Consider the following 27,118-nt stretch of genomic DNA (forward strand, 5'->3'; position numbering starts at 1 on the left):
TGTTATGATTTTTAGAACAGGTTTGGGGAGTATAAAAATTTTATTGAGCAAAAATTCAAACTGTTATGTGTGAGGAAGAAAACACTGTAAACATGTTAAAACTAAGAGAGATTAAATTTTTGTTCAGAGCTACTTTAAATGACTGTGCTGCAGCCTAGGGTTGTGTAAAAATTTCTCACTACTGCCCACAGGAGCTGACCAAACGAGAGGTTGAGTATATTGCACTATCAAGGGACACCACAGAAACAGATCTGAAACAACGCAGAGAGATCCGAGCTGGGACTGCTTTTTATATTGATCAGGCAAGTTGCTATCACATCCCAAACTTCTTACTGTTTACAGCTAGTCCAAAGGAAATTGCAGTCTGAAAAATCAAAAAGAAATACATTTAAAGCTGTAAATTGGAATTCCAGAAATATTGATTTAAGGTGCTTTTTTCTGTAGACCGAAAGGCTTATGTAGTCCACTTGATTTTGCTGCTTCTGAAAATGCTTCAGCACTGAGGCCTTGTCTACGCTACCGCAGTAAGTTGACCCAAGATATACTACTCCAGTTTTGTGAATAATATAACTGAAGTTGATGTAGCTTGGGTCGATTTACAGCGGTGTCTACACTGTGCTGGGTCAATGAGAGTTGCTCTCCCACTACCTTATGTTACTCTTCTTGGGGAGATGACCGGAGTTGACCGGAGAGCGCTCCGTGATTGATTTAGCGGGTCTTCACTAACTGCACACTGCTGCATTGATTGCCGCAATGCCGATCTACTGGTAAGTGTAGACATGGCTTGAGACCCTAAATTAGCAAAGTACTTAAGCACTGAAGTTAGTGGCACTGCTAATATGCTTAAAAGTTACACACATGCTTAAGGACCACATTTCAGGCCTTAAAGAGAAATGAAATGAACTTATTGGTACGTGGCTACATGCATTTTAAATAGAACTGTGTTCATTAGGAGCATTAATTTAGATACTGATGTTCTACCTACAATAATGAAACTTTCATAACCTAAGCTTTAATTGATGGTAAGTAAATGTATGTGCCGTGTTACTATGTATAAAACCATAACATATCTAATGACCTTTTAGTAATAAAAGGGAATATTATACTCCTCGCACAGGTGCATTAAATCTTAATTTATATTTATAAAGTGCTTTTGAGTTTCTCAGATGTAAGGTGCTATATAAATGCAAAACATTATAGAAGCCAGACACTAGTTTTCTGTAGTTTGTGTGATCCACAGAGTATGGGTTATTTCAAATGAAGTGAGCTGTAGCTCACGAAAGCTCATGCTCAAATAAATTGGTTAGTCTCTAAGGTGCCACAAGTACTCCTTTTCTTTTTGCGAATACAGACTAACACGGCTGTTCCTCTGAAACCTTTCAAAATAGAGGAGGCTCTATGTAGGCTATCTTGAAATATACCCCAAAAGGATGATATAAAATAATGTATACAATAGACTTTGGATTTGAATTACTTCCATTGGCATAGCTGAGCCGGAGTTGAGATGCACCCCGGGGGGTAAGATTATAATAGACTCCATTGGCAATACCAGGAGGGATGAGCTAGAGTGTCGATGAGAAGCACAATCAGGAAAGTAACAAGTACTTCTCTCTAAATAGACAACCAACCTAATTCTCAATTACTGAGGGACAATCTCCACTCATTGATATATTTCACTTTCCACAATCAAATCTATGTACAACTTTTCATGAGTGAGATACCTGAATATCCAGATTCTAATATCTAAACCGTATTGTTAAATATATTCATCTAAATTTGTGTTATTGCTGATTATGTATTCTGTGTATCATATGACGTTTAAAAACTAACACAATGCTCATCTGTGACTGCTCTGGAGATCACTCTCAACTCTGCTGCACCTCAGCCAGGTACACAGGAAACAGCCCGCCCCTGCTAAAGCCCTGGGAAATTTTGATTTCCCATTTCCTGTTTGATCAGCATTGGGAGCATGCCAGCTTGAGCAGAGCTGATCATGGAGATTACATGCCCCAAATGCGCTCCAGCCTGGTCTGCACAGGATGTGGTGGATTTCATTGCTGGGTGGGGAGAAGAGTCTGTGCAGGCAGAACTCTGATGCAGCAGAAGAAATGCTGACATCACTTGTGGAATGGGAGAGAAGGGCTACACGAAGGACACACAGCAGTGCGGTGTGAAAATAAAAAAAACTTCACCAAGCGTACCAGAAGGCAAGGGAGGCAAACAGTTGTTCTGGTGCTGAACCCCACACATGCCCGTTCTACAATGAGCTGCATGCGATTCTCAGGGGTGACCCTACCCGCACTCCCACAAGCAACGTGGATACCTCACGGGTGTGTGAGTCTAGGGACAACAAGGAGGACAATATGGTGGATGAGGAGGAGGAGGAGGAGAATGGGAGACAGGTGAGCGGTGGATCCATTCTCCCCGAGAACCAGGAAATATTTTTAACCCTGGAGTCCTGTGGGTCGCAGGACATCACGGTGGCTGACTGTGATGCTGGGGAAGACACCTCTGGTGAGTATACAGTTACAGTCAAAGTTCAGTTAAACTTTAGCGGACACACCCATTTGGTGGTATGGCATGTTTACTGTGAAGAAAAAGCGAGGTGCTGTGGCTCTCTGCTTACAAGAGGCCGCTCCAGCTATGCAGATGGTGGCCCCCAGAAAAGACTGTGTATGTGGACTGGGATAGCCCGGGAATCCTCAATGGATATCTCTAGGAAACTTTCATGGAGGTACTCTGCAATCCTTTGCAGAAGGTTTCTGGGCAGGGCAGTCTTATTTCTTCCATCATGGTATGACACTTTTCCACGCAACTCCTGAATTAATTCTGCTGGCATCATTGCGGTACACAGCATAGCAGCATAAGGACTGGGTCTATACCCAGACGCTTGCAGCATCTCCTTCCTTTCTGCCTCTGTTACCCTCAGGAGACTGATATCACATAGGGTTGCCCAGGGGAAATGGGGGAAGTTCTCATTAAAAGTGCTCTTACAAGAAAAAAAAAGGGCATGCAGACCCCCCTCCCCCCACACACGTTCAGGATCGCCAAAACACACAGCTGCTAATGTGCCTTTACTGTGCTCGGCATGGATCAGCAAGTAGTTTAAAGTGGCTGATAGGGGACTGGGGCCCCACATGAGAGATTCTGTAATTTGGGAGTGAAAATGTTTTCCCCCCCCACCCCTCCCCTCCACTGTCAGTAAACAGCTTCCCATGGTGCTATGGGGAAATGCTCTTTTTCTTCTAGCTACCTCTGCTTCCGAGATTAGCCTTCCATAAACTTCATAAAAAGTGCGGTCACCCGTGACCCAGGGGGGCCTACTCACTATGGCTGGAGCAGCAAAATGGCACAGTGAACGGCAACGGATTCTGATTATGTTGTGGCTTGCACCTAGTGTAATAAGGATTTGGTTTTTTTATGAGAACAGCCTTGCTATGGAAACTTTTTATTCATGTACAATGGCTCCTTTATTTTTTCCTATGACTGACAGAGGGAAATGTGTCCTTCAGCGTGTCATCAACACCTGAAAACAGACTTTTGATGATTAGAAGGAGGAGAAAGAGAATGTGGGAGGACATGTTCACTGAGCGAATGAACGCCTTTGGGACAGCTGTGACAGAGCTGAGAACATGGAGGATTTCACTTTCCGAGAAGTTAGACATGGACATGGAGAGCAGGAAAACTTCCAGTGAGCAAGAGCGTGCGGCGCAGGATGTGGTGCTTCGGATTATGAGGAACCAAGCAGACATGTTGAGGCATCTGGTTGAACTGCAGGAACAGTAACAAGAGGGCAGAGTCCCTCTGCAGACTCTGGTGGACAGCCAGCATGGCGCAGAAACACCCTCCCCAAAGTGTTCCCTGGGGCGTGGACGAAAAGTCCATTACCCCTTTCACTTAATGCATGGGGAGGGTACAAGGAACAGAAGGTGCCAATTCACAGACCTTTGATGGTCTGGAATGCACTATTATGTTACACAGCTGAAAATGTTTCTTCCGTTTCATGTTTACAACCTCTTTTCCCCAAGGTTACCTTTATTTTCTCTTCTCCCTCTTTACTTATGTTTGTTAAATAAAGTAAATGGTTTTGAGAAATAAAAGTTCTTTATTGAGTAAAAGCAGTGGTCTTGGGTTGGGGGTTGGCTTTATAGGGACAGTGATACAAGGCAGGTGAAGGTTTGGGAAAGCACAGTGCAGACAAGCAGCTCACATTACTGTGACTCATTATCGAAACGGCTTTTCAAAACTTTGCTGTGCTCCTCTTATTGCCTTGGTGTCTGGCTCAAAAATGGCTGCAATCTGTCTCAGCTGTCCCCTAAAAATTTCTTCCCCCTTTTTTTCACAGATATTATGGAGCACACAGCAGGCAGCTATAACCATGGGGATGTTCTCTTCACTAAGGTCCAGCCTTGTTAGTAGACTTCTCCAGTGCCCTTTCAAATGACCAAAGGCACATTCAACCACCATTCTGCACTTGCTGTGCCTATAGTTGAACCGCTCCTTGCTGCTGTCCAGCCAATGTAGGGCTTCATGAGCCATGGGAACAAGGGGTAGGCTGGGTCCCCCAGGATAACTATAGCCATCTCAATGTCATCAGTGTTCATTTTGTGGTCTGGAATAAAGTCCCGGATTGTAGCTTTTTGAACAGACCCAAGTTCCTAAAGATGCGCACGTCATGAACCTTTCCCGACCATCCTATATTGATGTCGGTGAAATGCCTCCTGTGATCCAACAGAGCTTGCAACACCATTAAAAAGTATCCCTTTCAGTTTATGTACTCTTTGTCAAGGTGCTCTGGTGCCAAGATGGGGATATGCTCGCCATCTATTGCCCCACTGCAGTTAGGAAATCCAATCGCGGCAAAACCATCCACTATGTCCTGCACATTTCCCAGACTCACTACGCTTCATAGCAGAAGTCAATTAATGGCCCTGCACACTTGGAGCACAGCAGCTCCCACAGTTGATTTACCTACTCCAAATTGATTCCCCACTGACCGGTAACTGTTTGGCATTGCAAGCTTCCAAATAGCGATCGCCACTCACTTCTCCACTGTCAGAGCAGATCTCATTTTTGTGTTGCTGAACTGCAGGGCAGGGGAAAGCTCTGCACAAAGTTCCTAGAAGGTGGCCGTCTGCATTTGAACGTTCTGCAGCCACTGCTCGTCATCCCATACCTGCAAAACGATGCGTTCTTACCAGTCAATGCTTGTTCATGGGACCAGAAACAGTATTCAGCAGAGTGCAGCTGCTCTGTGACTGCCAGCAGCAACTGTGAATTGTTTTTTTCAATGGCTTGCAGCAGGGCTGCTTGCAAGACATTGCTGTGTTCCATGTGGCAGACCCTACTTCGGGTCTGGAAATACTGCAGGAGAAGGCGCGAGGTGTTTGAGATGCTCACAGCAAGAGTGCACAACTGAGCAGGCTCCATGCTTCTGGGGTTATGGCGTATGCGCAACGGTTTTAAGGTGCAAAAACCACTGGGTTGTTTGCCATTGAGCACAGTGCATCATGAGATGCCGACGCAATGTTCCCATTCTCCCTTGTGACAATGTTTTGGTCCCATGAGGCATTGCACGAACTTCCCAAAACACACTGCGGCAAGTTGCACTTTGGGATAGCTACCCATGGTGAACTGTTTTGTGCATCAATGCAGGTACTGCTAGTGAGGACACACTCCATCGAGACAATGTGCATGGCCACACCATGCTCAATCAACTTAATTCGGAGGCTCAAGGTCGAATTAGATAAAGTCGACTTAATTTTGTAGTGTAGATAAGCCCAGAGTTCTTAACTTAACTGCATATTTTTTATTATGAAGCAATGGGTTGAATCTTTTTGAAAATTATGGTGTCAGTGGGTGCATTTGGGAATGGATCATTTTGATGGGTGAAAAAGTATTTACTTTTGGACAGGTAAATTACTTCAAAAGCTGAGAAAACTAAGCTGTGGTGAAATAATGGAAAACCTCAAATTATATGTTATACTTAGTTTCTGTTTTAAATTGTGTAAAATAAAAATTTTATAATGGGTTAATGACCAGTTACTTGGCCTCTGTCAGGTAATGAGAGTCAAGTATTGTTTTCTTGTCTTTGCCCATAGCCATTAATTTCTCTATCCAGTCATTAAATGACTGTTACAAGCCTCCAGAGATGCTGTTATTGCTGCTATGAAGACAATTAAGTAACCTCTTGACCTTCTGTAATTTATTACATGTGTTAATTATGTTGCATGTGAAGTAATTAGTCTGAATTTTCTTGTATTACTTAAACATTCAAATGGCCTCTTCTTCATATTTGGTTCTCTTTATAGACAGAGGAGCTGGTCTCCAGAGAATTTTTGTATCGCTTAAACTATATCTGTTTAGAACCTGTCAGGGCATACTGCCTTCTGGGTGTCCCCTCATGGTCGGGGTGGCTTTGCAGCATCCTGCCTCAGTTTTTCCCTTCCAGGGGCTCCTTACCTAAATGCCACACACAGGAGTACCATCCAGTACCATCCCTCCTTGGAGGTATGTTTGATTAATAAAACAGTTCAAAATAAAGTTCTCAAATCCATTCATTTACCCTGTTATTAGGTAATGCTCAGGCCTTTTTTGCCTATCTTCTCCCTTGTCTGTAGTCTCATTCCCAAGTTCAGGTTTTTCTGATGGAGCCTACTTGCTCCCAGCAGCCTTTGTACTCCCGTCTCGTCTCCCTTCGCGTTTCCCCCCCCCTCTGAAACTTTCTGCTGCTCTTTATGGGGCTGGGAATCAGCTGATCCCTGCTCAGGTATGTCTCCTTAGTACTAAGGTTGCTAGCCTCTTGCCCTTACAAAAACAATATAGTTAAATCAGTGTAACACCTTAGGCTATGTGTACACTACCGCGGTAAGTCGACCTACGCTACGCAACTCCAGCTATGTGAATAACGTAGCTGGAGTCGATGTACCTTAGGTCGAGTTACTGCGGGGTCTACAACACAGGGGTTGAAGGGGGGAAACTCTCCCATTGACTTACCTTACTTTTCTTGTTGTGGTTAGAATACAGGGGTTGACTGGAGAGTGATCTGCTGTCGATTTGGCAGGTCTTCACTAGACCCGCTAAATCGACCGCCAGTGGATCGATCTCAGAGCGTCACTCCCAACTGTAGCGTAGAGCTGCCCTAAGTGTGCATGCAGTTAAACTGGTATGAAGTTTCTTATACAAGTATAGCTTATTTTTGTAAATTTACGGGATTTAGGTCACATTTTTTTGTGTATGGTTGCACTGTTCCCATTCTTATTTGTCTTTTTACATGTCACATACCAAAGAGCAATATATACATCAACTTAAATTTGCATCCAATGCAAATCATTAACAGCAACCTCGTATGCTTTGGTATCAATTATTGCATCCCAAAGAAACTGTACAGAAAGAATGTTAAAGTCTCATTCACCTCAGTTGAACCTATGAGTGTCATTACTTTTGCAAATGAGAAACTAGGTACCTTACGGAGGGGGCCCAGAAATAAAAGGACTTCACTGTTTTTTTTTTAAATTTGCTATTTAAATTTTGTCCATAGAGCAGGTAATTGTGTATATCATTGTCCATTTTGTGTGTGCAAATACATAGCCATAAAGTCAGTACATGTGCAACATATGGGAGCACAGTATTTTTAATACATGAGTTTTGTATCCCTATGGTGCATCTTTATGAAGCACCTGAATCATAAGCTGAAAAATAAAATATTTGCAGTCTTCTGATTGCCTAGACAGCAGAAAGATTTTCTACGGTAGGTTGCAAGATTTATTGTAATAATCAGTTAAATGTCAAAAATGACAGAAATGACAGCTAAACAATCCTGTCTAGAAAATGAATGTGACAAGAAGTCCCTGAAGATAGCACCACACAGAACTGAGTTTGGTTTCTTTTAATCAGAAGAGATCAGAAAGCTAATTAAGACAATGAAATGAGACATGGAGTTAATTACATGAAAGCGTTGAGATGATTGCATTTGTTTGAGTGCAAATAGCACAAAAGTACTATGTACTGCAATAAAAAGAGTTGGGCAAGAACAACCCAATTTCTTGAAATTCTTGGTTAAGGATGCAAATTTTCTCTCTTCTCTATCTGGCATTTAATTATGAATTAGTTGCTATGTCAGTGCCTGCCAGTAGCTCCTCGCTAAATCTTCATTACTTTAACTAATTTGGGACTCTGACTACATCTGGATGATATTGTGTGATATCTGCCATCACCTAAAAATTGAGTCATAGCAATATTATTTTAAAAAAAAAAGCCTATAACTTTTCAAGATATTTTCCTAGCCCTTTTTTCTTTTGGGGGTCATAATTCACATGTACATTATTTTGATGTTCAAAAAGGGTAAAATTAACCCAGCTGCAAATAGTTCATGCATAACCTTCCACAGACGAGCCTCATGAAGGAGCTGTACTGGGGGTGGCGTAACATATTTGCCTAGGGAACATAAGAACATAAAAATGTCCCTACTGGGTCAGACCAAATGTTCATCTAGCCCAGTATCCTGTCTTCCGACAGTGGCCAGTGCCAGGCGCCCCGGAGGGAATGAACAGAACAGGTAATCATCAAGTGATCCATCACCTGTCACTCATTCCCAGCTTCTGACAAACAGAGGCTAGGGACACCATTCGTGCTCATCCTGGCTAATAGCCATTGATGGACCTATCCTCCATGAATTTATCTAGTTCTTTTTTGAACCCTGTTATAGTCTTGGCCTTGACAACGAGTTCCATAGGTTGACTGTGCATTGTGTGAATAAATTCTTTCTTTGGTTTGTTTTAAACCTGATGCTTATTAATGTCATTTGGTGACCCCTAGTTCTTGTGTTATGAGAAGTAGTAAACAACACTTCCATATCTACTTTCTCTACACCAGTCATGATTTTATAGACCTCAATCATATCCCCCCTTAGCCATCTCTTTTCCAAGCTGAAAAGTCCCAGTCTTCTTAATCTCTCCTTATATGGAAGCCGTTCCATACCCCTAATAACTTTTGTTACCCTTTTGTGAACCTTTTCCAATTCCAATATATATTTTTTGAGATGGGGCGATCACATCTGCACAAGGTATTCAAGATGTGGGTGTACCATGGATTTATATACAGGCAACATGATATTTTCTGTCCTGTTTTCTGTCCCCTTCTTAATTATTCCCAGCATTCTGTTTGCATTTTTGACTGCCGCTGCATGTTGAGTGGATGTTTTCAGAGAACTATCCACAATGATTCCAAGATCTCTTTCCTGAGTGGTAACAGCTAATTTAGACCCCATCATTTTATCTGTATAGTTGGATTATGCTTTCCAATTTGTATTACTTTGCATTTATCAACATTAAATTTCATCTGTCATTTTCTTGCTCAGTCACCCAGGTTTGAGAGATCCTTTTGTAGCCCTTCATTGTCCGCCTGGGACTTAACTATCTTTAGTAATTTTGTATCATCTTCAAATTTTGCCACCTCACTGTTTATCCCTTTTTCCTGATCATTTGTGAATATGTTGAATAGGACTGGTCCCAGAACAGACCTCTGGAGAACACCACTATTTACCTCTCTCCATTCTGAAAACTGACCATTTATACCTACCCTTTGTTTCCTATCTTTTAACCAGTTACTAATCCATGAGAGCATCTTTCCTCTTGTCCTGTGGCAACTTACTTTGTGTAAGAGCCTTTAATGAGGGACTTTGTCAGAGGCTTTTTGAAAATTGAAGTATACTATATCCACTGGATCCCCTTGGTCCACATGCTTGTTGACCCCCTCAAAGAATTTTAGTAGATTGGTGAGGCATGATTTCCCTTTACTAAAACCATGTTGACTCTTCCTCAACAAATTATGTTCATCTGTATGTCTGACAATATTTTTCTTTTATTATAGTTTCAACCAGTTTGCCCGGTTCTGAAGTCAGGCTTACAGGCCTGTAATTGCCGGGATCACCTCTGGAGCCCTTTTTAAAAATTGGCGTCACATTAGCTATCCTCCAGTCATCTGGTACAGAAACTGATTTAAATGATAGTTTATAGACTACAGTTGGTAGTTCTGCAATTTTACATTTGAGTTCCATCAGAACTCTTGGGTGAATACCATCTGGTCCTGGTGACTTATTGTTGTTTAATTTATCAATTTGTTCCAAAACCGTCTCTAATGATACCTCCATTTGGGACAGTGCTTCAGCTCTGTCACCTAAAAAGAATGGCTAAGGTTTGGGAATCTCCCTCACATCCTCAGCCGTGAAGACCAATGAAAAGAATTCATTTAGTTTCTCTGCAATGGCCTTATTGTCCATTTGTCCACTGAGTGCTCCTTTAGCTTCCTGCTTCTGATATACTTGAAAAAAGAATTGCTATTACTTTTTGAGTCTTTGGCAAACTGTTCCTCAAATTCTTTTTTGGCCTTCCTAATTATATTTTTACTTTTCATTTGCCATTGTTTATGCTCCTTTCTATTTTCCTCACTAGGATTTAACTTTTTAAAGGATGCCTTTTTTCCTCTCACTGCTTCTTACAAGAGGGACTATCTTGTAATCCTTTTGGCCTGCCCCTCAAATGAGGGCATTTTCTACCTAAGAGTCTGATCCTACTCTGCTACTTGCAGATGAAAACCCTAAAATTATTGGCATATTTTGTAACAGGGAGAAAGGACTATACCGATTAACACCCTGTTTTCATTTTTCAGTATTCAAATATCGATTTTTTTCCTCATACATGTCTTGCTTTCTATGTTTGATGCAAATTTTCTGAACTATTAATGTCACTTTAGTAACCATTTGGTTTTTGCTGTGATTAGTTGCTTCCCTCCATGGCTAAGCAGTAGGAGTTATAGAGAGCTAATGCTGCTTTTGAGCAGTGGTGATGCTGAAGATGTTTGATTTTCTTCTGGCGATAAATTCTAGCTTTTGGCTATAAATTTTTTCATACATCCCTAACCTCTTCCAACAAGGATAACATCCATCTGGTTGGGTAGAACCTAGAAGGCTATCTTAGAACCATAGAATATCAGGGTTGGAAGGGACCACAGGAGGTCATCTAGTCCAACCCCCTGCTCAAAGCAGGACCAATCCCCAATTTTTGCCCCTGATCCTGAAATGGCCCCCTCAAGGATCGAACTCACATCCCTGGGTTTAGCAGGCCAATGCGCAAACCCCTGAGCTATCCCTCTCCGGGTCTGGGCCTCCCTCTCTTTCTTTTAACAATCAACTAAATGCATGAAAATAAACTCCAACAGCTGTTACGTTAACCCCATGAGATAGGTTTGTTTTAACTTATATTATTTCAGTTCAACTCTATGTCCGTATTAAGAACATTTTATTATAAATATATAATTATATATTCTGCATCTTTAACATTTAGCAAAGGCAGTGTACATAAAACTGTGCACCTTGAATGGTAATATAGTTTGTTTCAGAGTGAGTTTGTGTGTGGGGGGGGAGGAGGGTGAGAAAACCTGGATTTGTGCTGGAAATGGCCCAACTTGATGATCACTTTAAATAAGCTATTACCAGCAGGAGAGTGGGGTGAGAGGAGGTATTGTTTCATGGTCTCTGTGTATATAATGTCTTCTGCAGTTTCCACAGTATGCATCCGATGAAGTGAGCTGTAGCTCACAAAAACTCATGCTCAAATAAATTGGTTAGTCTCTAAGGTGCCACAAGTACTCCTTTTCTTTTTGCGAATATAGTTTGTGGTATATCATTAAAATAAAATTTTAAGATAAGAAATTACCACTTGAATGAGGCATTAGCGTTCACGAAGAACTTGCTTAAATAACTATGAAAATGTTTTTGGTAAACTTTGCTCAGCCATTCTAGATTTTGGAATGTGGATTTTTCTGCTTTCTTACAAAATTATTAGTGTTACAATAAATATTTGGCTGCTTACATGCTATCTTTATCAACGAAAGTATTACAGCATTGTACATTCTACCCAAGAATGTTTGGATTAGCAACAAAAACAAACCAATTTTAAAACTATATACCAATACATTTTTGCCTTTTTTTATGCCTAGCCTATTAGAAGAAGCAAACCAATCTGAGTATTCTCCAGTAATGCTGTTGGCTGGACAAGACTGCAGGTCTTTTTAGAAATTAATAAAAATCTAGATTCACCTGGCTTGTGTTGCATGATTTTAGGGTAGAAATTGTGAGATTCCAGTTTAACTGCAAAAAGACAAAAAAAGGGAATTCAAGTTTACTTTTCATCAACCACATTTCAGCTTGTTTTTTATTCTGGGCTCAATTTATGACATATATAGTTGTGATCAGTCACGTTGGCTAAGTAATGGACAAGTTCTCTGAATCATTTTTCAGTTTTGTCCTTGTGTGTTTCCGGGTTTTTTGGCTTTTTTTTTTCACTAGATCAAAACCAGGTTACTATTAGGCTAATGTAAAAAGGCTAATGTAGTGCCCATCTTTAAAAAAGGGAAGAAGGAGGATCCTGGGAACTACAGGCCAGTCAGCCTCACCTCAGTCCCTGGAAAAATCATGGAGCAGGTCCTCAAGGAATCAGTTCTGAAGCACTTACATGAGAGGAAAGTGATCAGGAACAGTCAGCATGGATTCACCAAGGGCAAGTCATGCCTGACTAATCTAATTGCCTTCTATGAAGAGATAACTGGTTCTGTGGATGAAGGGAAAGCAGTGGACGTGTTGTTCCTTGACTTTAGCATAGCTTTTGACACTGTCTCCCACAGTATTCTTGTCAGCAAGTTAAAGAAGTATGGGCTGGATGAATGGACTATAAGGTGGATAGAAAGTTGGCTAGATTGTCGGGCTCAACGGGTAGTGATCAATGGCTCCATGTCTAGTTGGCAGCCGGTATCAAGTGGAATGCCCCAAGGGTCGGTCCTGGGGCCGGTTTTGTTCAATGTCTTCATAAATGATCTGGAGGATGGTGTGGATTGCACCCTCAGCAAGTTTGCAGATGACACTAAACTGGGAGGAGAGGTAGATACGCTGGAGGGCAGGGATAGGATACAGAGGGACCTAGACAAATTGGAGGATTGGGCCAAAAGAAATCTGATGAGGTTCAACAAGGACAAGTGCAGAGTCCTGCACTTAGGATGGAAGAATCCAATGCACCGCTACAGACTAGGGACTGAATGGCTAGGCAGCAGTTCTGCAGAAAAGGACCTAGGGGTGACAGTGGATGAGAAGCTGGATATGAGTCAACAGTGTGCCCTTGTTGCCAAGAAGGCCAATGGCATTTTAGGCTGTACAAGTAGGGGTGTTGCCAGCAGATCGAGGGACGTGATCGTTCCCCTCTATTCGACACTGGTGAGGCCTCATCTGGAGTACTGTGTCCAGTTTTGGGCCCCTCACTACAAGAAGGATGTGGAAAAATTGGAAAGAGTCCAGCGGAGGGCAACAAAAATGATTAGGGGGCTGGAACACATGACTTATGAGGAGAGGCTGAGGGAACTGGGGATGTTTAGTCTACGGAAGAGAAGAATGAGGGGGGATTTGATAGGTGCTTTCAAGTACCTGAAAGGGGGTTCCAAAGAGGATGGCTCTAGACTTTTCTCAGTGGTAGCAGATGACAGAACAAGGAGTAATGGTCTCAAGTTGCAGTGGGGGAGATTTAGGTTGGATATTAGGAAAAACTTTTTCATTAGGGAGGTGGTGGAATCTCCTTCCTTAGAAGTTTTTAAGGTCAGGCTTGACAAAACCCTGACTGGGATAATTTAATTGGGGATCTGTCCTGCTTTGAGCAGGGGGTTGGACTAGATGACCTCCTGAGGTCCCTTCCAACCCTGATATTCTATGATTCTGTGATATTGCTGAGACTGACAGTAGTCTGATCCTTTAGTAATCTGTCAAATTATTCCAAACCATCCCTCAGTTGCTTTTGTATGTCTAATGCCCGTGTAGAATTCTTGCTATGTTTTGATCAAAGTCCTCCTTGTGTTCAGTGCAAATGTCAATATATTTATTGTTGTTGGATGCAAATATAGAGATACACAGTCTTCCTGAGAATTCCATTAAGCCTGATTGTGGAAAAATGTTGAAGAGGTGGTGAAGGTGTTGAACAGAGTCTTAAATGATCATTCATGCTATATTTCAATGTTGTTGATGTTCTAAAAAAATGTCACTTGCTCCAAAATTCTGCTATTCCTCTTCAATAGACAAAAGTTTCATTCAATGGACAATCTGAAGAAAACTATTTTGTGTCAATTATGGGAAGAGCCAGTCTCTATCTTGCCACTTAATAACTTTGGATAATGTTTACACATTTGACTTTAGAGGAAATATATATTATTATTACTTCAGTTCATTTACTCATTTTTTCCCCACTAAGAATCATCCATTTGCAGTATTGCTCAGCACCTTTCCCATTGTAACTATCGCAAATGTGAAACAATCACCTGGTAAATTCAGTGCTTTTGAAGACTCAAAAATAAGGTGAGTTAGCCAGTTTTATTTAGAATCATTTTATCAGATGCTTTCCTCATCTTTCAGGTATTCATAATTACTAATATAGTCTCATAAACTAAGCAACCCAATAGGACACAGCTCCATATTTTCAACATCCAATGACAGCTGATTTCACTCACGAGCCTTACCTCTCTCTACAATTGCCAGTACATGCGTTTTGTCACAATATAATTTTGCTCCATGGCCACTGTTTACCTCATAGCAGGATTTACAGATTCTTGTAGTTGTCTTACTTTGTATTGGTATTTGGAGGTGCACAAAATTGTGTGATTATAGGAAAGACTATAAAATGTTTTTTCCTGGAATTTTTGAATGTAGGAATTCATGGCTTTAAAGTTAACTTTTTTTAGGTGTGGAATAGACTGTAATAAGCAATATTCATAACATATTTATTCTATAAGCCATTACCAGCCAAATAACATTTTATTAAAGGTTTTTGCTTTTGGACAACAAATCAGCCTATTTTAACCACTGAATTTTTACAGCGTATATCCCCCAGGGCAGGTATCCAGGTAACCATACTGTCATTGCTTCTGGGCACAGGTGGTCGGTTGGAAGGAAAGAGCTTGTTTCTATCTGATGAGCAAAATAGTCCCTAGCTACAGCTACAATAAACCTAGAGAAAAACATTTCACAAATTCCCCTCACCCTTTTAACAAGGACAAATATTCAAAACCAGGATTATCAAGGTGATTTGTTGCATAATTTCAAAACCCGTTGATTGATATTTTGAACATGTTGAACAAACATTACAATGAGCCTTGGTTGGAGGCTGAGAACCACAACAATCTCTGTATTTTTATTATATAACTAAGAAGACAGTTTCATGGAAACATTTTTAAAAGGATCTTCAAAGAAAGATTTCAAACTTTTTCTGTCCCTCTCTTCTTCCCCCTTTATTTTTGTCAGTTTTTTTTTAAACTAAAATATATATCCTGATGCAGATAAAACTGAAATAATGGATGTTTTGCATTGTGTCTGGTTTATTGAAAATCTAGTCTAGTTGTGAGCCATCAGAATGCATAAATATGTTTTTCCAAAGGAAGATTTATAGCTGTTTTGCTTTCAGGAGCAACCTTCATTGGATATAATGTTAATACTACTTTCCGTGAGTTCTCTAGAGGTAGATAAATGCTGTGTGCATATTTCATAGGATTTTGGAGAGTGATTTCTAATACTTCATAGCTGTACTGTAGAAATCCATAGAGAGCATACTTGGATGAATATCATAGCGATAAAATTCATACCTACATATTATGGTGATGGGTGCATTATAAATAATTTTCATGGAAGGTGAAAGAAATTGGCTATAGACAGAAGCATTTAAAAATAAATAAAATAGTAATAAATTATAAGCAAAAGAAGATATAGCAATAATATTTGGAAAGATAACATATACTGAGAAATGTGTTTTTAAGGCAAAATCTTAAATAATTTGTCATGTCCAGGAGAACGGGTTATAAACAGAGTTTTAATTAATTGTTAAAATTTGGTCCTTCAGACTCATTTTCAACTAAAAAAAAAAGTTAATGTAGAAAAATATGTTCCTTATGGATTAAAATTCTGATCATATTATTAATTGGTAGCCTGCTCATTCCTCCAAATTAGTGATTCTGTCATACACCTGCTCATAACATGCAAGAAAAAGCATAGATTTCCTTCATGTTTGAACCCTCACAGTGAATTTGCACTGATATTGGTAGGATATGAATTCTGCAAATCTACATCCATAGTATGTGTGTCTCAACTAAGGCAAAAAGATACTATGGATACGCAAAATATTTTGAAACTATAATGAGCAGTTTGTGTATTTTCCCCTGGCTAGTAAACTCACTCATAAAGTCTTTATAGCTTTATAGTATGCAAATCCTTGTAAACTGGAAAATTAGTAGTTTGTTGAAGTTTATTCTGGGTTTCTCCACACCCCCTATTTACACAAAGTAGGAGTGTTTGCTCATGCAAGCTCTTGGATTGACGACTTTAGAGACTAAAGTTTTCTATTAAGTCAGTTGGAGCGTATTATTGACTTGATCGATGATCTCCCTAAACAAGAATATCAAAGTAGTTTTCCTTTGATACAAGAATTGTATAGTTGGGGATGGAGGGTAGGAGATAGGACATTTTATGCTATGTGTTTGAAATAGTGGTATGACCGGGGTGTTGTTTTAAAAACATACTTTTTGCTCTGAATCAACAGAATAAAACTAATTTAGAAATCTTTTGCTTTTGGAAGCAATTAATTTATGTCCACCCAGTGATTCATTTTAAGGGAAAATAACACGAGGCCTGCTTGTTATTTGCTCATTGCATTCCAGATTCCTCAGATGTTTATTTTGAAGCTAGATATTCAATCAGAAGTTTCTGTAGAATTTATTTGCAGGTGCAAGAGAAGGGGGCTTGATTTGGAGGCAGGTCCAGGATATTCAGTTTGCCTTTCTCTTCTGAGTCGCTGGCTTGAATCCAGTTTATAGAGGATAGTATTCAGGAGTTCTGAGCTTCTGATGATTCTTTAACCTTTGTGAAATGAGCCGGTGGTCTCCGTCCGTTTGCTAGTGGACACATATCACAAAATTACTGTCACAATTGACTCAACTATTTGCAATCTTACCAGAAAAGCCAAGGATTTAAAAAGAAATGATCTTCCACACTGTCTTTAGAAGTGCCTCTGCCAAAACAGGTTTTAGACATGCTGTCAAGGTTCCTTCCCCACTCTGAACTCTAGGGTACAGATGTGGGGACCTGCATGAAAGACCCCCTAAGCTTATTCTTACAATCTTAGGTTAAAAACTTCCCCAAGGTACAAACTTTGCCTTGGCCTTGAACAGTATGCTGCCACCACCAAGCGTTTTAAACAAAGAACAGGGAGGAGACCACTTGGAGATGTCTTCCCCCAAAATATCCTCACCAATTGGTACAGATGAACACAGACCCAAACCCTTGGATCTTAAGAACAATGAAAAATCAATCAGGTTCTTAAAAGAAGAATTTTAATTGAAGAAAAGGTAAAAGAATCACCTCTGTAAAATCAGGATGGTAAATACCTTACAGGGTAATCAGATTCAAAACATAGAGAATCCCTCTAGGCAAAACCTTAAATTACAAAACGGCACAAAAACAGGAATATACATTCCCTCCAGCACAGCTTATTTTATAAGCCATTAAACAAAAGAAAATCTAACACATTTTCTAGCTAGATTACTTTACAGGAGTTGTAAGGCTTACATTCCTGATCTGTTCCCGGCAAAAGCATCACACAGACAGATGAGCCCTTTGTTCCCCCCCCTCCAGATTTGAAAGTATCTTGTCCCCTCATTGGTCATTTTGGGTCAGGTGCCAGCTTAGCTTCTTAACCTTTTACAGGTGAAAGGGTTTTGCCTCTGGCCAGGAGGGATTTTATAGCACTGTATACAGAAAGGTGATTACCCTTCCCTTTATATTTATGACACATGATATCTTACTAGTGATATGAGAAGCTTGCACTGCTGCTGCTTGTGCTGTATCTCTGCTGTCCATAAACAGAACTAAGGTAAGCGGTTCACAGTCTTCTCAGGTTGGAATTCCGTCTGCCTCTTGTGAGGGACCTGCATTTGATTCTCATCATATCCACAGTGCTACACACCGGTGTGTGGTTGCATCTCACTTGGTTTTGGTCCATTCTCTCTCCCTGCCTTATCTTTTTTTGTTCTTTTTTCCTTTTCATCTCAATTATCTGTTTTTCTGAGTTTTGCTTTCCATTTTTCATTCTTATTTTTGTTCTTTGCGCTTCTTCCTCCGAATGCCTTTTTGCTAGTTCTCTTCGTCTGAGTGACCCAGTTCTTGGTCTCCCTCCCTTTCTTCCAGCTGCAAACTCTTCTGATTTTACATTTTCCCTACTTTTCCTCCTAGTTGTTTCCTTATTTCCTCCCTTTTCCTTTCTCCTTCCCTTCATTCTCTTCCCGTTCCTCCCTCTCCCTTTTCTCCCTGTTCACTTTGCCTGCTATCCTCTTCCTCTCACTCCAGCTCCCAGCCCTTGCTTTGCGCTCCCTTTATTTCCCTCTCTTATTTAACAAAGGGCTCGATGCTAGGAGGACATGAGGTGCTCCTGTAGGTGCTTAGAAGAGACATGCTAGGAAGGGACTTTGGTCATTTTTCCTTTGCAGCTATGTCCTTAAGTAAAGGTGCTTTAAGAAAACTTCTGCTAAGTGCCTTAATATAGGTGTTTGAATGGAGTTACATTGGTGTAAAACTCTTTGATGTAGTGCCTTATGAGGCTGCCTATGCCTAAATCAAGCCCTGTTGCTACTTTCTAAACATGTGTGATATGCCACCCCATTGTGTAAATCAGTTATTTGTAAATAGTCTAGTATTAGGATTCAGGAATCTTCTATAGGATGGTAATTGTGAATATTTGGGTATGAAGTACTGTAAGTTTATAGGGACTAAGATGATGGGCAATGAGGAGGTTGCATATAATTACTGGCACTAAGGGTCAGTTTTGACCATTGGCTCAAATTATGTACTATAAATCAACACCCAAAGATAAAAAATCCCCCAAACTAAAATATGATGAAATCTAGATAAGAGAACATCATTTTGAGGCAGCCTTCTGTTTCAGAATGAGCTCCAAAATATCCCCAAATGTTTTGAATATAATTTTGCTCTACATTTAGTAGCAGCCTATTTCAGTTAACTAACAGTTTTTTTTAAAGTAACTTGTCATCGTTTTAAAATAATATTGGGCTTGATTCATCACGGCATTACTTCAGTTTTACCATGGGATAAACAAAGAACCTTTGGTTTTAATGGAGTCACGTTGGTGTAAAACTGGAGCAGCAGAGTAGTGATGTAGTTACACAGTCATAAAACTGGTGATTCAGTTTGTAAACTTTTGTAGGATTATTGTAAACATAATATTGAAGTTTTCTAAATTTTTTTTACTTTTAAATACCTTTGTTCCAGAATTGTTGTGTGTGCTAAAAGTAAATGAAAAATATAGGGGAAAAAAATCAAAAAGCATAAATCAAAAGAAGTAAATATTCATTGGCACGTCTGAATACCTAATATGTAATATTCACTATGTATATTTAAAAAATACATGCCAGCAAAAGGATTTTACATCTTACTACACTGATACAAAGGCACTCAAAATATCTTTAAGCAACTGATTTGGTTGGTCCCTTGTGTAGTTGCTTAAGATATATTTAATTGATGCAACATTTCGCTGCCCAGCTCAGTAGACAGGCCTGCTAGGTGTGGTGCTCTGTCCCACTCTAGGGGCAACTAACCTAGCTAGAGATTAATGAGTCTGTTATAGCCTTAGCTAAGAGCCATGTGGCTTTTAGTTTATGCAGTAGAGGCTCATACTTCAGAGGTCCCAGGTTTGATCCCGCCCGACAACGACCGGGGTCTGTCAGCATTACAGTAAGAGGTGGTTTGAGTCTTGTTGCAGTGTGCTTGATTGCTGCTTATGTGCTTTAAGGGCCTGAACCTACCACCCTTATGCATACAAAGTAGTCACTTACTACACTGATTTCAATGGGACTACTTGCATTCAGTGAGGTACCACCCAATGTGAGTGTCAGAATTGTGTCTTCTCTTCACTTTGATTCAGTAAAGGAATGCTTTGTGACCATGGAACAAGTTGAACATATTTGGAGTTTTTATTGTTTTAACTTTTAATATTTAGTTTTACATTTTGTGCTTGAAATATTATCAGATTTTTAACAAAAAAAATTGCACAAAAAATTTCCAGTGTTTGTTTTGATGCTGTTTTGATGCCTGGATTAAATAGTTTTTTAGATAAACACCTACGGTAACTAATTGTTTCTACAGAAAAATGTGTTCAATTTAATTGTTATGTAAGGGTAAGATCCTCCAAATGCTACTAATGGAAAGAGTACTTACTACCATGCTCAGTCCCATTGACTCAGATTACTTAGGCATCAATGTGTGCAGGATTAAGCCCTTCATTTTCAGTTGGATTTCATGTGCTATATTATGCTGTATATGTCTCTTAATGTTGTTGTTTTTGTTGAAACAGTGTGCAGTCCGTGCAGCTACAGAAGGCAGAATCCTTGTGTTGGAGGGTTTGGAGAAGGCAGAGCGGAATGTCTTGCCTGTGTTAAACAATTTGTTGGAAAACAGAGAAATGCAGCTTGAAGATGGGCGCTTTCTTATGTCTGCAGAACGTTATGACAAACTGCTACAGGTACAGGAAAGCATTATGTTGTTTTGAATTTTTATCTGTTTTTGACAGGGAAGTGACCCTATTAACTATGTCAGAGATGTCCTGAGATAAACAGGGTACATCCCTTGGATGTGTCTTCACCTGTGTGAGGATGTGACTCAAGATGATAGCTGGCTAAGTGAAGGTCATGGGTGAAATCAGCCATTCGGTCATTTAAAAATAATTTTTTAAAAAATGTCTCCTGAATGTTCTTTGTTCTCATAGAGACTGGCTACTAATTTTGAAGTAAATTCTACTTACTTCTAACAAATACATACTATTCTGATTCACAAAGAAAAACATTTGTGAAAAAAAGTTGAGGTTGGAAGTGTTCCAGTGGAGTTGAGCTAACACTTCAAAATAACATTACTCTCTTTAGAAAGCCCTCTAAAAATTGTAGAATGTCTGAAAACGAACGATTAAAGGATGCAATGCATTCCTTGCTGCCATATAATCCTTCACTCAGAGGTGAAAGTAGTACCAGTAAGAAAGTGGTGGCCAATATGGGCCAGTACGCAGCCGATGTTAAAGCACTGCTGCACCAGGGCTTTAAGCGCTGTACTGGCAGGGCTGCTGATGGGGGGGGGGGTGGCACACAAAAGGAGCATCTGCCCCGGGGTCTGGTGATTTAAAAGGGATTGGGACTCTGGCCAGTGTTCCCCGGGCCCTTTAAATTGCTGCTGGAGCCCCAGGCAGCACTGAAGGGATGGCGGGGGAGTCTGGCCCCAGCCCTGCCCCTTCCACCCAAGGCCCCACCCTGCCCCCACCTTGCCCAGGACCCTGGCTGCCCTGCGTACTGGTACGTCCTTTAAGTTACTTTCACCTCTGCCTTCACTCATCCTATAATTTGCAAAAATATGTGCAAAAGGCCAATATAAATTACAGCGAGATATTGGAAATTGATCCCTTGAATAGGAAATGGGATTTTATAATTTCCAACTGATGACTTTGACCTCTGGTACATTTTTTCAAGTTTTATGAGGCAAAATTAAGTTTGAGCAGGGTGTTTGTCAGTCCTCTGTACTCTACTTACATGCTCCATGGTTTCCTGTCCCATACCCTGTCAGTTTCTTACCATCCACCTGACTCGTACCTATCCATATTTCTTCCTATTATGTCTACCCCAATCTGCCAAATGAGCAGTAGCTTGTCAGTTGATAATCATTTTTAAATAATGTTAGACTTTGTTAGACTCTGCAATATTTCTGAAACATCTCTGTGTGAACGTGGCCAGTCTGTAACTTCAGGGGACAGAAAAGCTGACGAAGGGAATGCAAACAAAACATAGTAGCTTCTCAGTTAAAGGCACACTTACCACTGTACGAAGCGTGTTTCCACCAGGCATTAGGTACAGGGAGTTAGAAACTTCTACCAGGTTCAAAAAACCCAGCAAACGAGAAATAGCTTAAGCTTGCTTTAAGCAAAGTGGGGGAAAAATACCATCCTTCATTTCAAGTCTCTTAAGTAGTGTGTATAGTTCATCAGCTTCTCAGTTCTTCATTGCTTCCTGGCCCTATAGCATGGCTGAACTGGGTAAGTATTCTGTTGTTTCTTTTCCCCTCAGCATTTCAATTGTTCCTTTTTCTAATCCTGTCTTAGTGTGGGATATCAATTATTATGAGCTAATACAAGTTAACTTTTCTAACTTCAGATTAATTTGAAAAAGTGACTTTAAATGTCCTTTTTCTAACCTTCACTAAACTTCCCATAAAACTCAGTGCTGGGCTGAGATGGAGCCCCATGTGGCTCAGCCTACACAAGTCATAGGAAGGAAAATTGCAAATAGAGCACTGTGAATAATTGATTTTTCAGTTCTCTGGACAAACCAAAAAGTTGAAACAAATTGTTTCGGATCAATCTGAAACAAAAAATTTTTAGTCCCTTCAGCAAAACAGGAAAAAAAATTGTTTCAGGTCTAGCAAAATTTTCTGTTGGACCAAAATGTTTAATTTGGATTTGGGGTGTTTTTAACGGCTTTTTTAAATAAAAGTAAAGGCAATTTGGAACACTGTTCACAAAACCACCACAGGATGACGAGATGGTGTCCTTTGCCCCTGATACTATATAGTCCTATGGTTAGAGCTCTCACCTGGGATGTGGGAATTCTAGGTTCAAGTCCCCATTCTGTCTGATTCAGAGTAACAACTTTAACTTGGGTCCTTTCACTTTGCAGATGTGTGTCCTAACCACCAGACTATAGGGTATTCCAGGGTGAGTCTCGCCCAGCTTCTTCTGTTGAAGTTGTTTCACTTTGTATTAAATAATTAAATATTCATTAGGCGAGAGAGAGAGAGAATGGTGATTAGGGGACTCACCTGGGAGGGGGAGTTCTGGGTTCAAGTCCCTGCTCCAATGACTATTTATACAAAGTGGAACAGCTTCAATAGGAGAGACTGAGTGAGGCCGATTCCAGAATACCATATATGGTTAGGGTACTCATCAGGGACAGGGGAGATTCTAAAACATGCTTAGCAGGGACTTGAATCCGGTCTCCAGCATTCCAGGTAACTGCTCTAACACCGAGGCAATAAGGCATAAAGAGGCCACCAGCCCAAGCTCCTTCTCTTTCCACTTCATGAAGCTACCTTGAAAATATTTTGTCAGAAACTATTTGGCAGATTTGTGTTGAATTCATGAATAGTTTCAGTAGACCTAAAACTGCATTTTTCAACAAATAAACTTTGTCCAAAATTTTTGTGCCCTACTCCAACTTAAATACACCCATGATCCTACATATTATTGCACAACATTGCCCACTGAGCCATTAAATACTGTAACTCATTTCTGAGACATTATGATTGGTGGTTATGCCTCTTTTTGCTTTTAGAGTATTTCTGATCCATTCCAGTCTGTTTCGGTTAGGAGAGGTAACTTATGAAAATGTAATTAACATACTGAAGTACAAAATGTGGTTTTTTATCATAGCTACATTTAAGGAGGAGACATGAAAACTGACTTTAAATTCAAATAGGAATTGATTGAGATTGTGCAGTACATTTTTTTGTACCATGCTAATGATAAAATGGCTCTAAATTGGTGCCTTAGGTATACTGCTAATGTTATCTGATTTGAATAAATCTCCTATAGTGATACTAAATCTAATATTGTTGTTTTTTTGTTTGGGAATATTGTATTACATAATTTATGGCTCATTTTCTGTTCTTCTATGTGAATCATTATTCTTGCATTGGGTCTGCACGAAGTAGTCATGTATAATTTCAAGCGAGACTTGATTGTAATGTGGGAAGACTGCAGAACTGTCTTCTTTGTCTGCAATGAGTCTTTTCCTGGCAACGTGATTGAAGTTTTCAATATGAAATAGATGTACTCTTCAGAAAAGAGTACAGTGATAAACCTGTATTGTTATTACTTGTGGTACAGCATATTATATACAAACAAAATGTTCTCTTATTCAGAGGAGCATCCCTTCATTATAGTTAAAAAAACCAAACTTGCTAAAGTTAGACTTTTAATTCTGTGGAAAAAAATACATAACACAGTTTCATTGTTTTTTCTCTTCTTTATAAAGAGAAAGATACTTGTAACTCTAATACATAGTTTCCAAACGTTGAGCATCTGTGGAAATCCATCATTAGCTTGCCTGAAGGCTGAACTCAGTGAAGCATATTTCAGCCGCCCTTACCTTAGAAGGCCTCGATGTATGATCTACAAATTGAATACCTTAAATCAAGATAGAACATTTCATCCTGGCCCCTCTGTGTTAAAGACGAGGGAAGCAGAAGACCAAATTTAACTGGAAGACCACTCTTTTGATCCCTCCCCTATAGGTCTTCAGTCTGTAGCTCAGGCATCAGGGCCCTCACTAAAAGATGTCATTGCATTCCAATTATTACCTTATTTTAATTGATCCAGGAACATACTAAAACTGAGTTAGATGCATGGAAGATTGTTCGAGTAAGTGAAGATTTTCGTGTGATAGCTCTGGGCCTGCCGGTACCTAGATATTCTGGTAATCCATTGGACCCTCCTCTTCGTTCTAGATTTCAAGCAAGAGATGTTTATCATCTACCCTTTAAGGTAAGTGCCATTGTAGATCAGTTAAAGCTTGTTTACAGAGCAGGACTAATTGATACTTTAATCTTGTATTTTACCTATTATACATTCAAAAATTAATCCTTGAACATGAATAAAATATTTTGACCCTTTTTTGGGCGCGGGTCATATTGATACCCAGTTAATTACTGAAAAGAAAGAGATAATCTCCAAGAGATAAATTCATGGAGGATAGGTCCATCAGTGGCTATTAGACAGGACTGAAAACCATACTCTGAAGTGTCCCTAGCCTCTGTTTGCCAACAGGGGATGGATCACCTGTTCTGTTCATTCCCTCTGAAGCACCTGGCACTGGCCACTGTCGGAAGACAGGATACTGGGATAGATGGACCATTGGTCTGACCCACTATGGCTGTTCTGATGTTTTTATTTTGTAGCTAAAATTAATTTCAATAAAACAATATAATCCTAAAACAAAGATATGCTAACTTTTTTTTCTTTTAGAAAATTAATTCTGTGTGCCAAGACCAGGCTCTTTGCTTCAAAAGGCTCGGTGTCTAATCAGATGAGAAATAGAAAATATCTCGCACAATATGCACTGTTATCCATGGTATAACCCAGAAATTAATCTGATATGTGATGCTATGTTCTATTTTCAGGACCATCTTAAGCTATTATACTTGGTTGGATCAAATGTTTCTGCACAGAGGTAAATTTTCATAATTACAAAAAAGTAGTGTTGAGAGGCTGAATGTTCTGTCCTGTCAGGATTGTTTGCAATTTGTGTGCTGTATCCCTTGTGGTGGACTCAGACCAGAAGGCTATAAAAGAGTAGTGGAAGGTAAATATATCAGCTTCAGGATTAGCAGGTCCCTGTTTCCTGGATAGCCAAACAAAGGCTACTTCAGGCCAATCAAGACACCCAATGCCATTTAACCTGTCTAAGGATTAGTTAAGGCCGTTAGGCTAATGCAGGCACCTGATTACAATTAACCAGCAAAGGCTCAATTAAGGCCATTCGGCTAATGGAGACAGCTGGAACCAATCAAGGTCCCATTTACACTGCTTAAAAGTTCTCCTTCCAGTGAGTTCCGGGGGAAGGAAATTGGAGGAGAAGAAGCGATAGCTGAAGCCTGAGGAAGGGTCAAGGTAGAGAAAGAGTTGGAGGAGAGGAAGTATTGGGAAGGACAGAGGTAAAGGAGAAAGTAGAAAAGGAGGTTGCGGGGAAGTGGCCCAGGGAGTCGAAGCAGCTCTGGTGGTGAAGGGAAAGCCACCAACAGCTGCTACCATTAGGGTCTCTGTGCTGGAACCCGGAGTAGAGGGTGGGCCCAGGTTCCCCTTCCCCTTGCATGCTCTACAGAGACCTTCTTGAGAGGGGAAGCAGACCTCGATCCAGGCAGGGGGCTGAACAACATCTAAACCCAAAGGAGCAGCAGAGACTGTGGGGTATCCCCCTTCCCACCTCCCATACTGGCCTGTGATGAAAGTAACTCGGTGTAGGCTGTGGTCCTTGCTGCTAGGCTAAGCCAGCTCAGTGAGCTTCTGACGCCACAGAATCTGCCTGGAAGCGCAGGACCTACCAAAACAGACTTGAAGCTTTTCACACCCTAGAGACTGATGAGAACTAAGTGAATTTTTAGTAAGTATGGGAATATTTTTAAACAGTTTTTCATATATAATTACAGTTTTCATATTGTGAGTCCTTAATTCTGTAGAACTTTATTAGATAAAATTTACTTGTATTCAGAAGTTGCTTCAACATCTTATGCTGTGTTGAGCTTCATAGGGCTTAAAGTTTTAAAGTATGTTTTGCATGTATAAAACATTACAATTTCTTGTTTATTTTCCAGAATCTCTCAGCTCTTGTCTTTTGCTACAACTCTCTGCTCCCAGGAATCTTCTACGCTAGGACTTCCAGATTTTCCTTTAGACAGTTTATCAGCTGCAGTTCAGATTCTGGTATGTGCATGTAACTGTGAAGTGAAATTTTAAAAGTGAGGAATTTCCTCAGATATAATTTGAACGGTTCATATCTTATTAGTGTCTTTGGAACTACTAGATTAATAAGAACACTAAAAAAATCTTTCTCTGAATTGGATCTCATTGGACACATCCTTAATTGGATCTCTGTGGGCACCATAAAGACTGCAGAGATCCAGATGTAAGATCAGGAGATAAATTAGTATGAATCATGAAGCAAGAAAGATTTCAGCAGAACTTCTTGGTGTATTGAACAATGATTAGATTCAATTAATTCATTAGGCGTGTGGATTAGCCAGGTGATTTAAAATTGATGTAGGTGTGTTTATTTGGGGGGGAGGAATTTGAAACTATTTCTCTCAGAGAAACTGACTTATTGATACCACATAAAAAACTATGAAGTGATAAGCACAGTGATTAGACTAATTTATAGTGTGCTTTAGGAAAGGAATATATGTGGGATTTTTAAATACATTATATCATTTTATTCTTCTAGC

At 40.0% G+C, this 27,118-nt stretch overlaps 1 protein-coding gene across 3 annotated transcripts in view; it reads left to right on the forward strand.

The window, feature by feature from the left end:
* The window catches only part of VWA8 (von Willebrand factor A domain containing 8), a 287,936-nt gene that overhangs the window by 36,048 nt on the left and 224,770 nt on the right, over positions 1 to 27,118 (forward strand). For all 3 annotated transcript variants that reach the window (XR_007356839.2, XM_048851261.2, XM_048851269.2), the window contains exons 4-8: positions 192 to 302; positions 20,442 to 20,609; positions 24,501 to 24,665; positions 25,301 to 25,350; positions 26,492 to 26,600. Coding sequence is in view for 2 of the 3 variants with exons in the window: in XM_048851261.2 (XP_048707218.2) it covers positions 192 to 302; positions 20,442 to 20,609; positions 24,501 to 24,665; positions 25,301 to 25,350; positions 26,492 to 26,600 (603 nt within the window). In the remaining variant the exon portion in view is untranslated. The remainder of the gene's footprint in view (positions 1 to 191; positions 303 to 20,441; positions 20,610 to 24,500; positions 24,666 to 25,300; positions 25,351 to 26,491; positions 26,601 to 27,118) is intronic.

Source organism: Caretta caretta, chromosome 1, assembly GCF_965140235.1.
Source record: "Caretta caretta isolate rCarCar2 chromosome 1, rCarCar1.hap1, whole genome shotgun sequence".
NCBI classification, from domain to species: Eukaryota; Metazoa; Chordata; order Testudines; family Cheloniidae; genus Caretta; species Caretta caretta.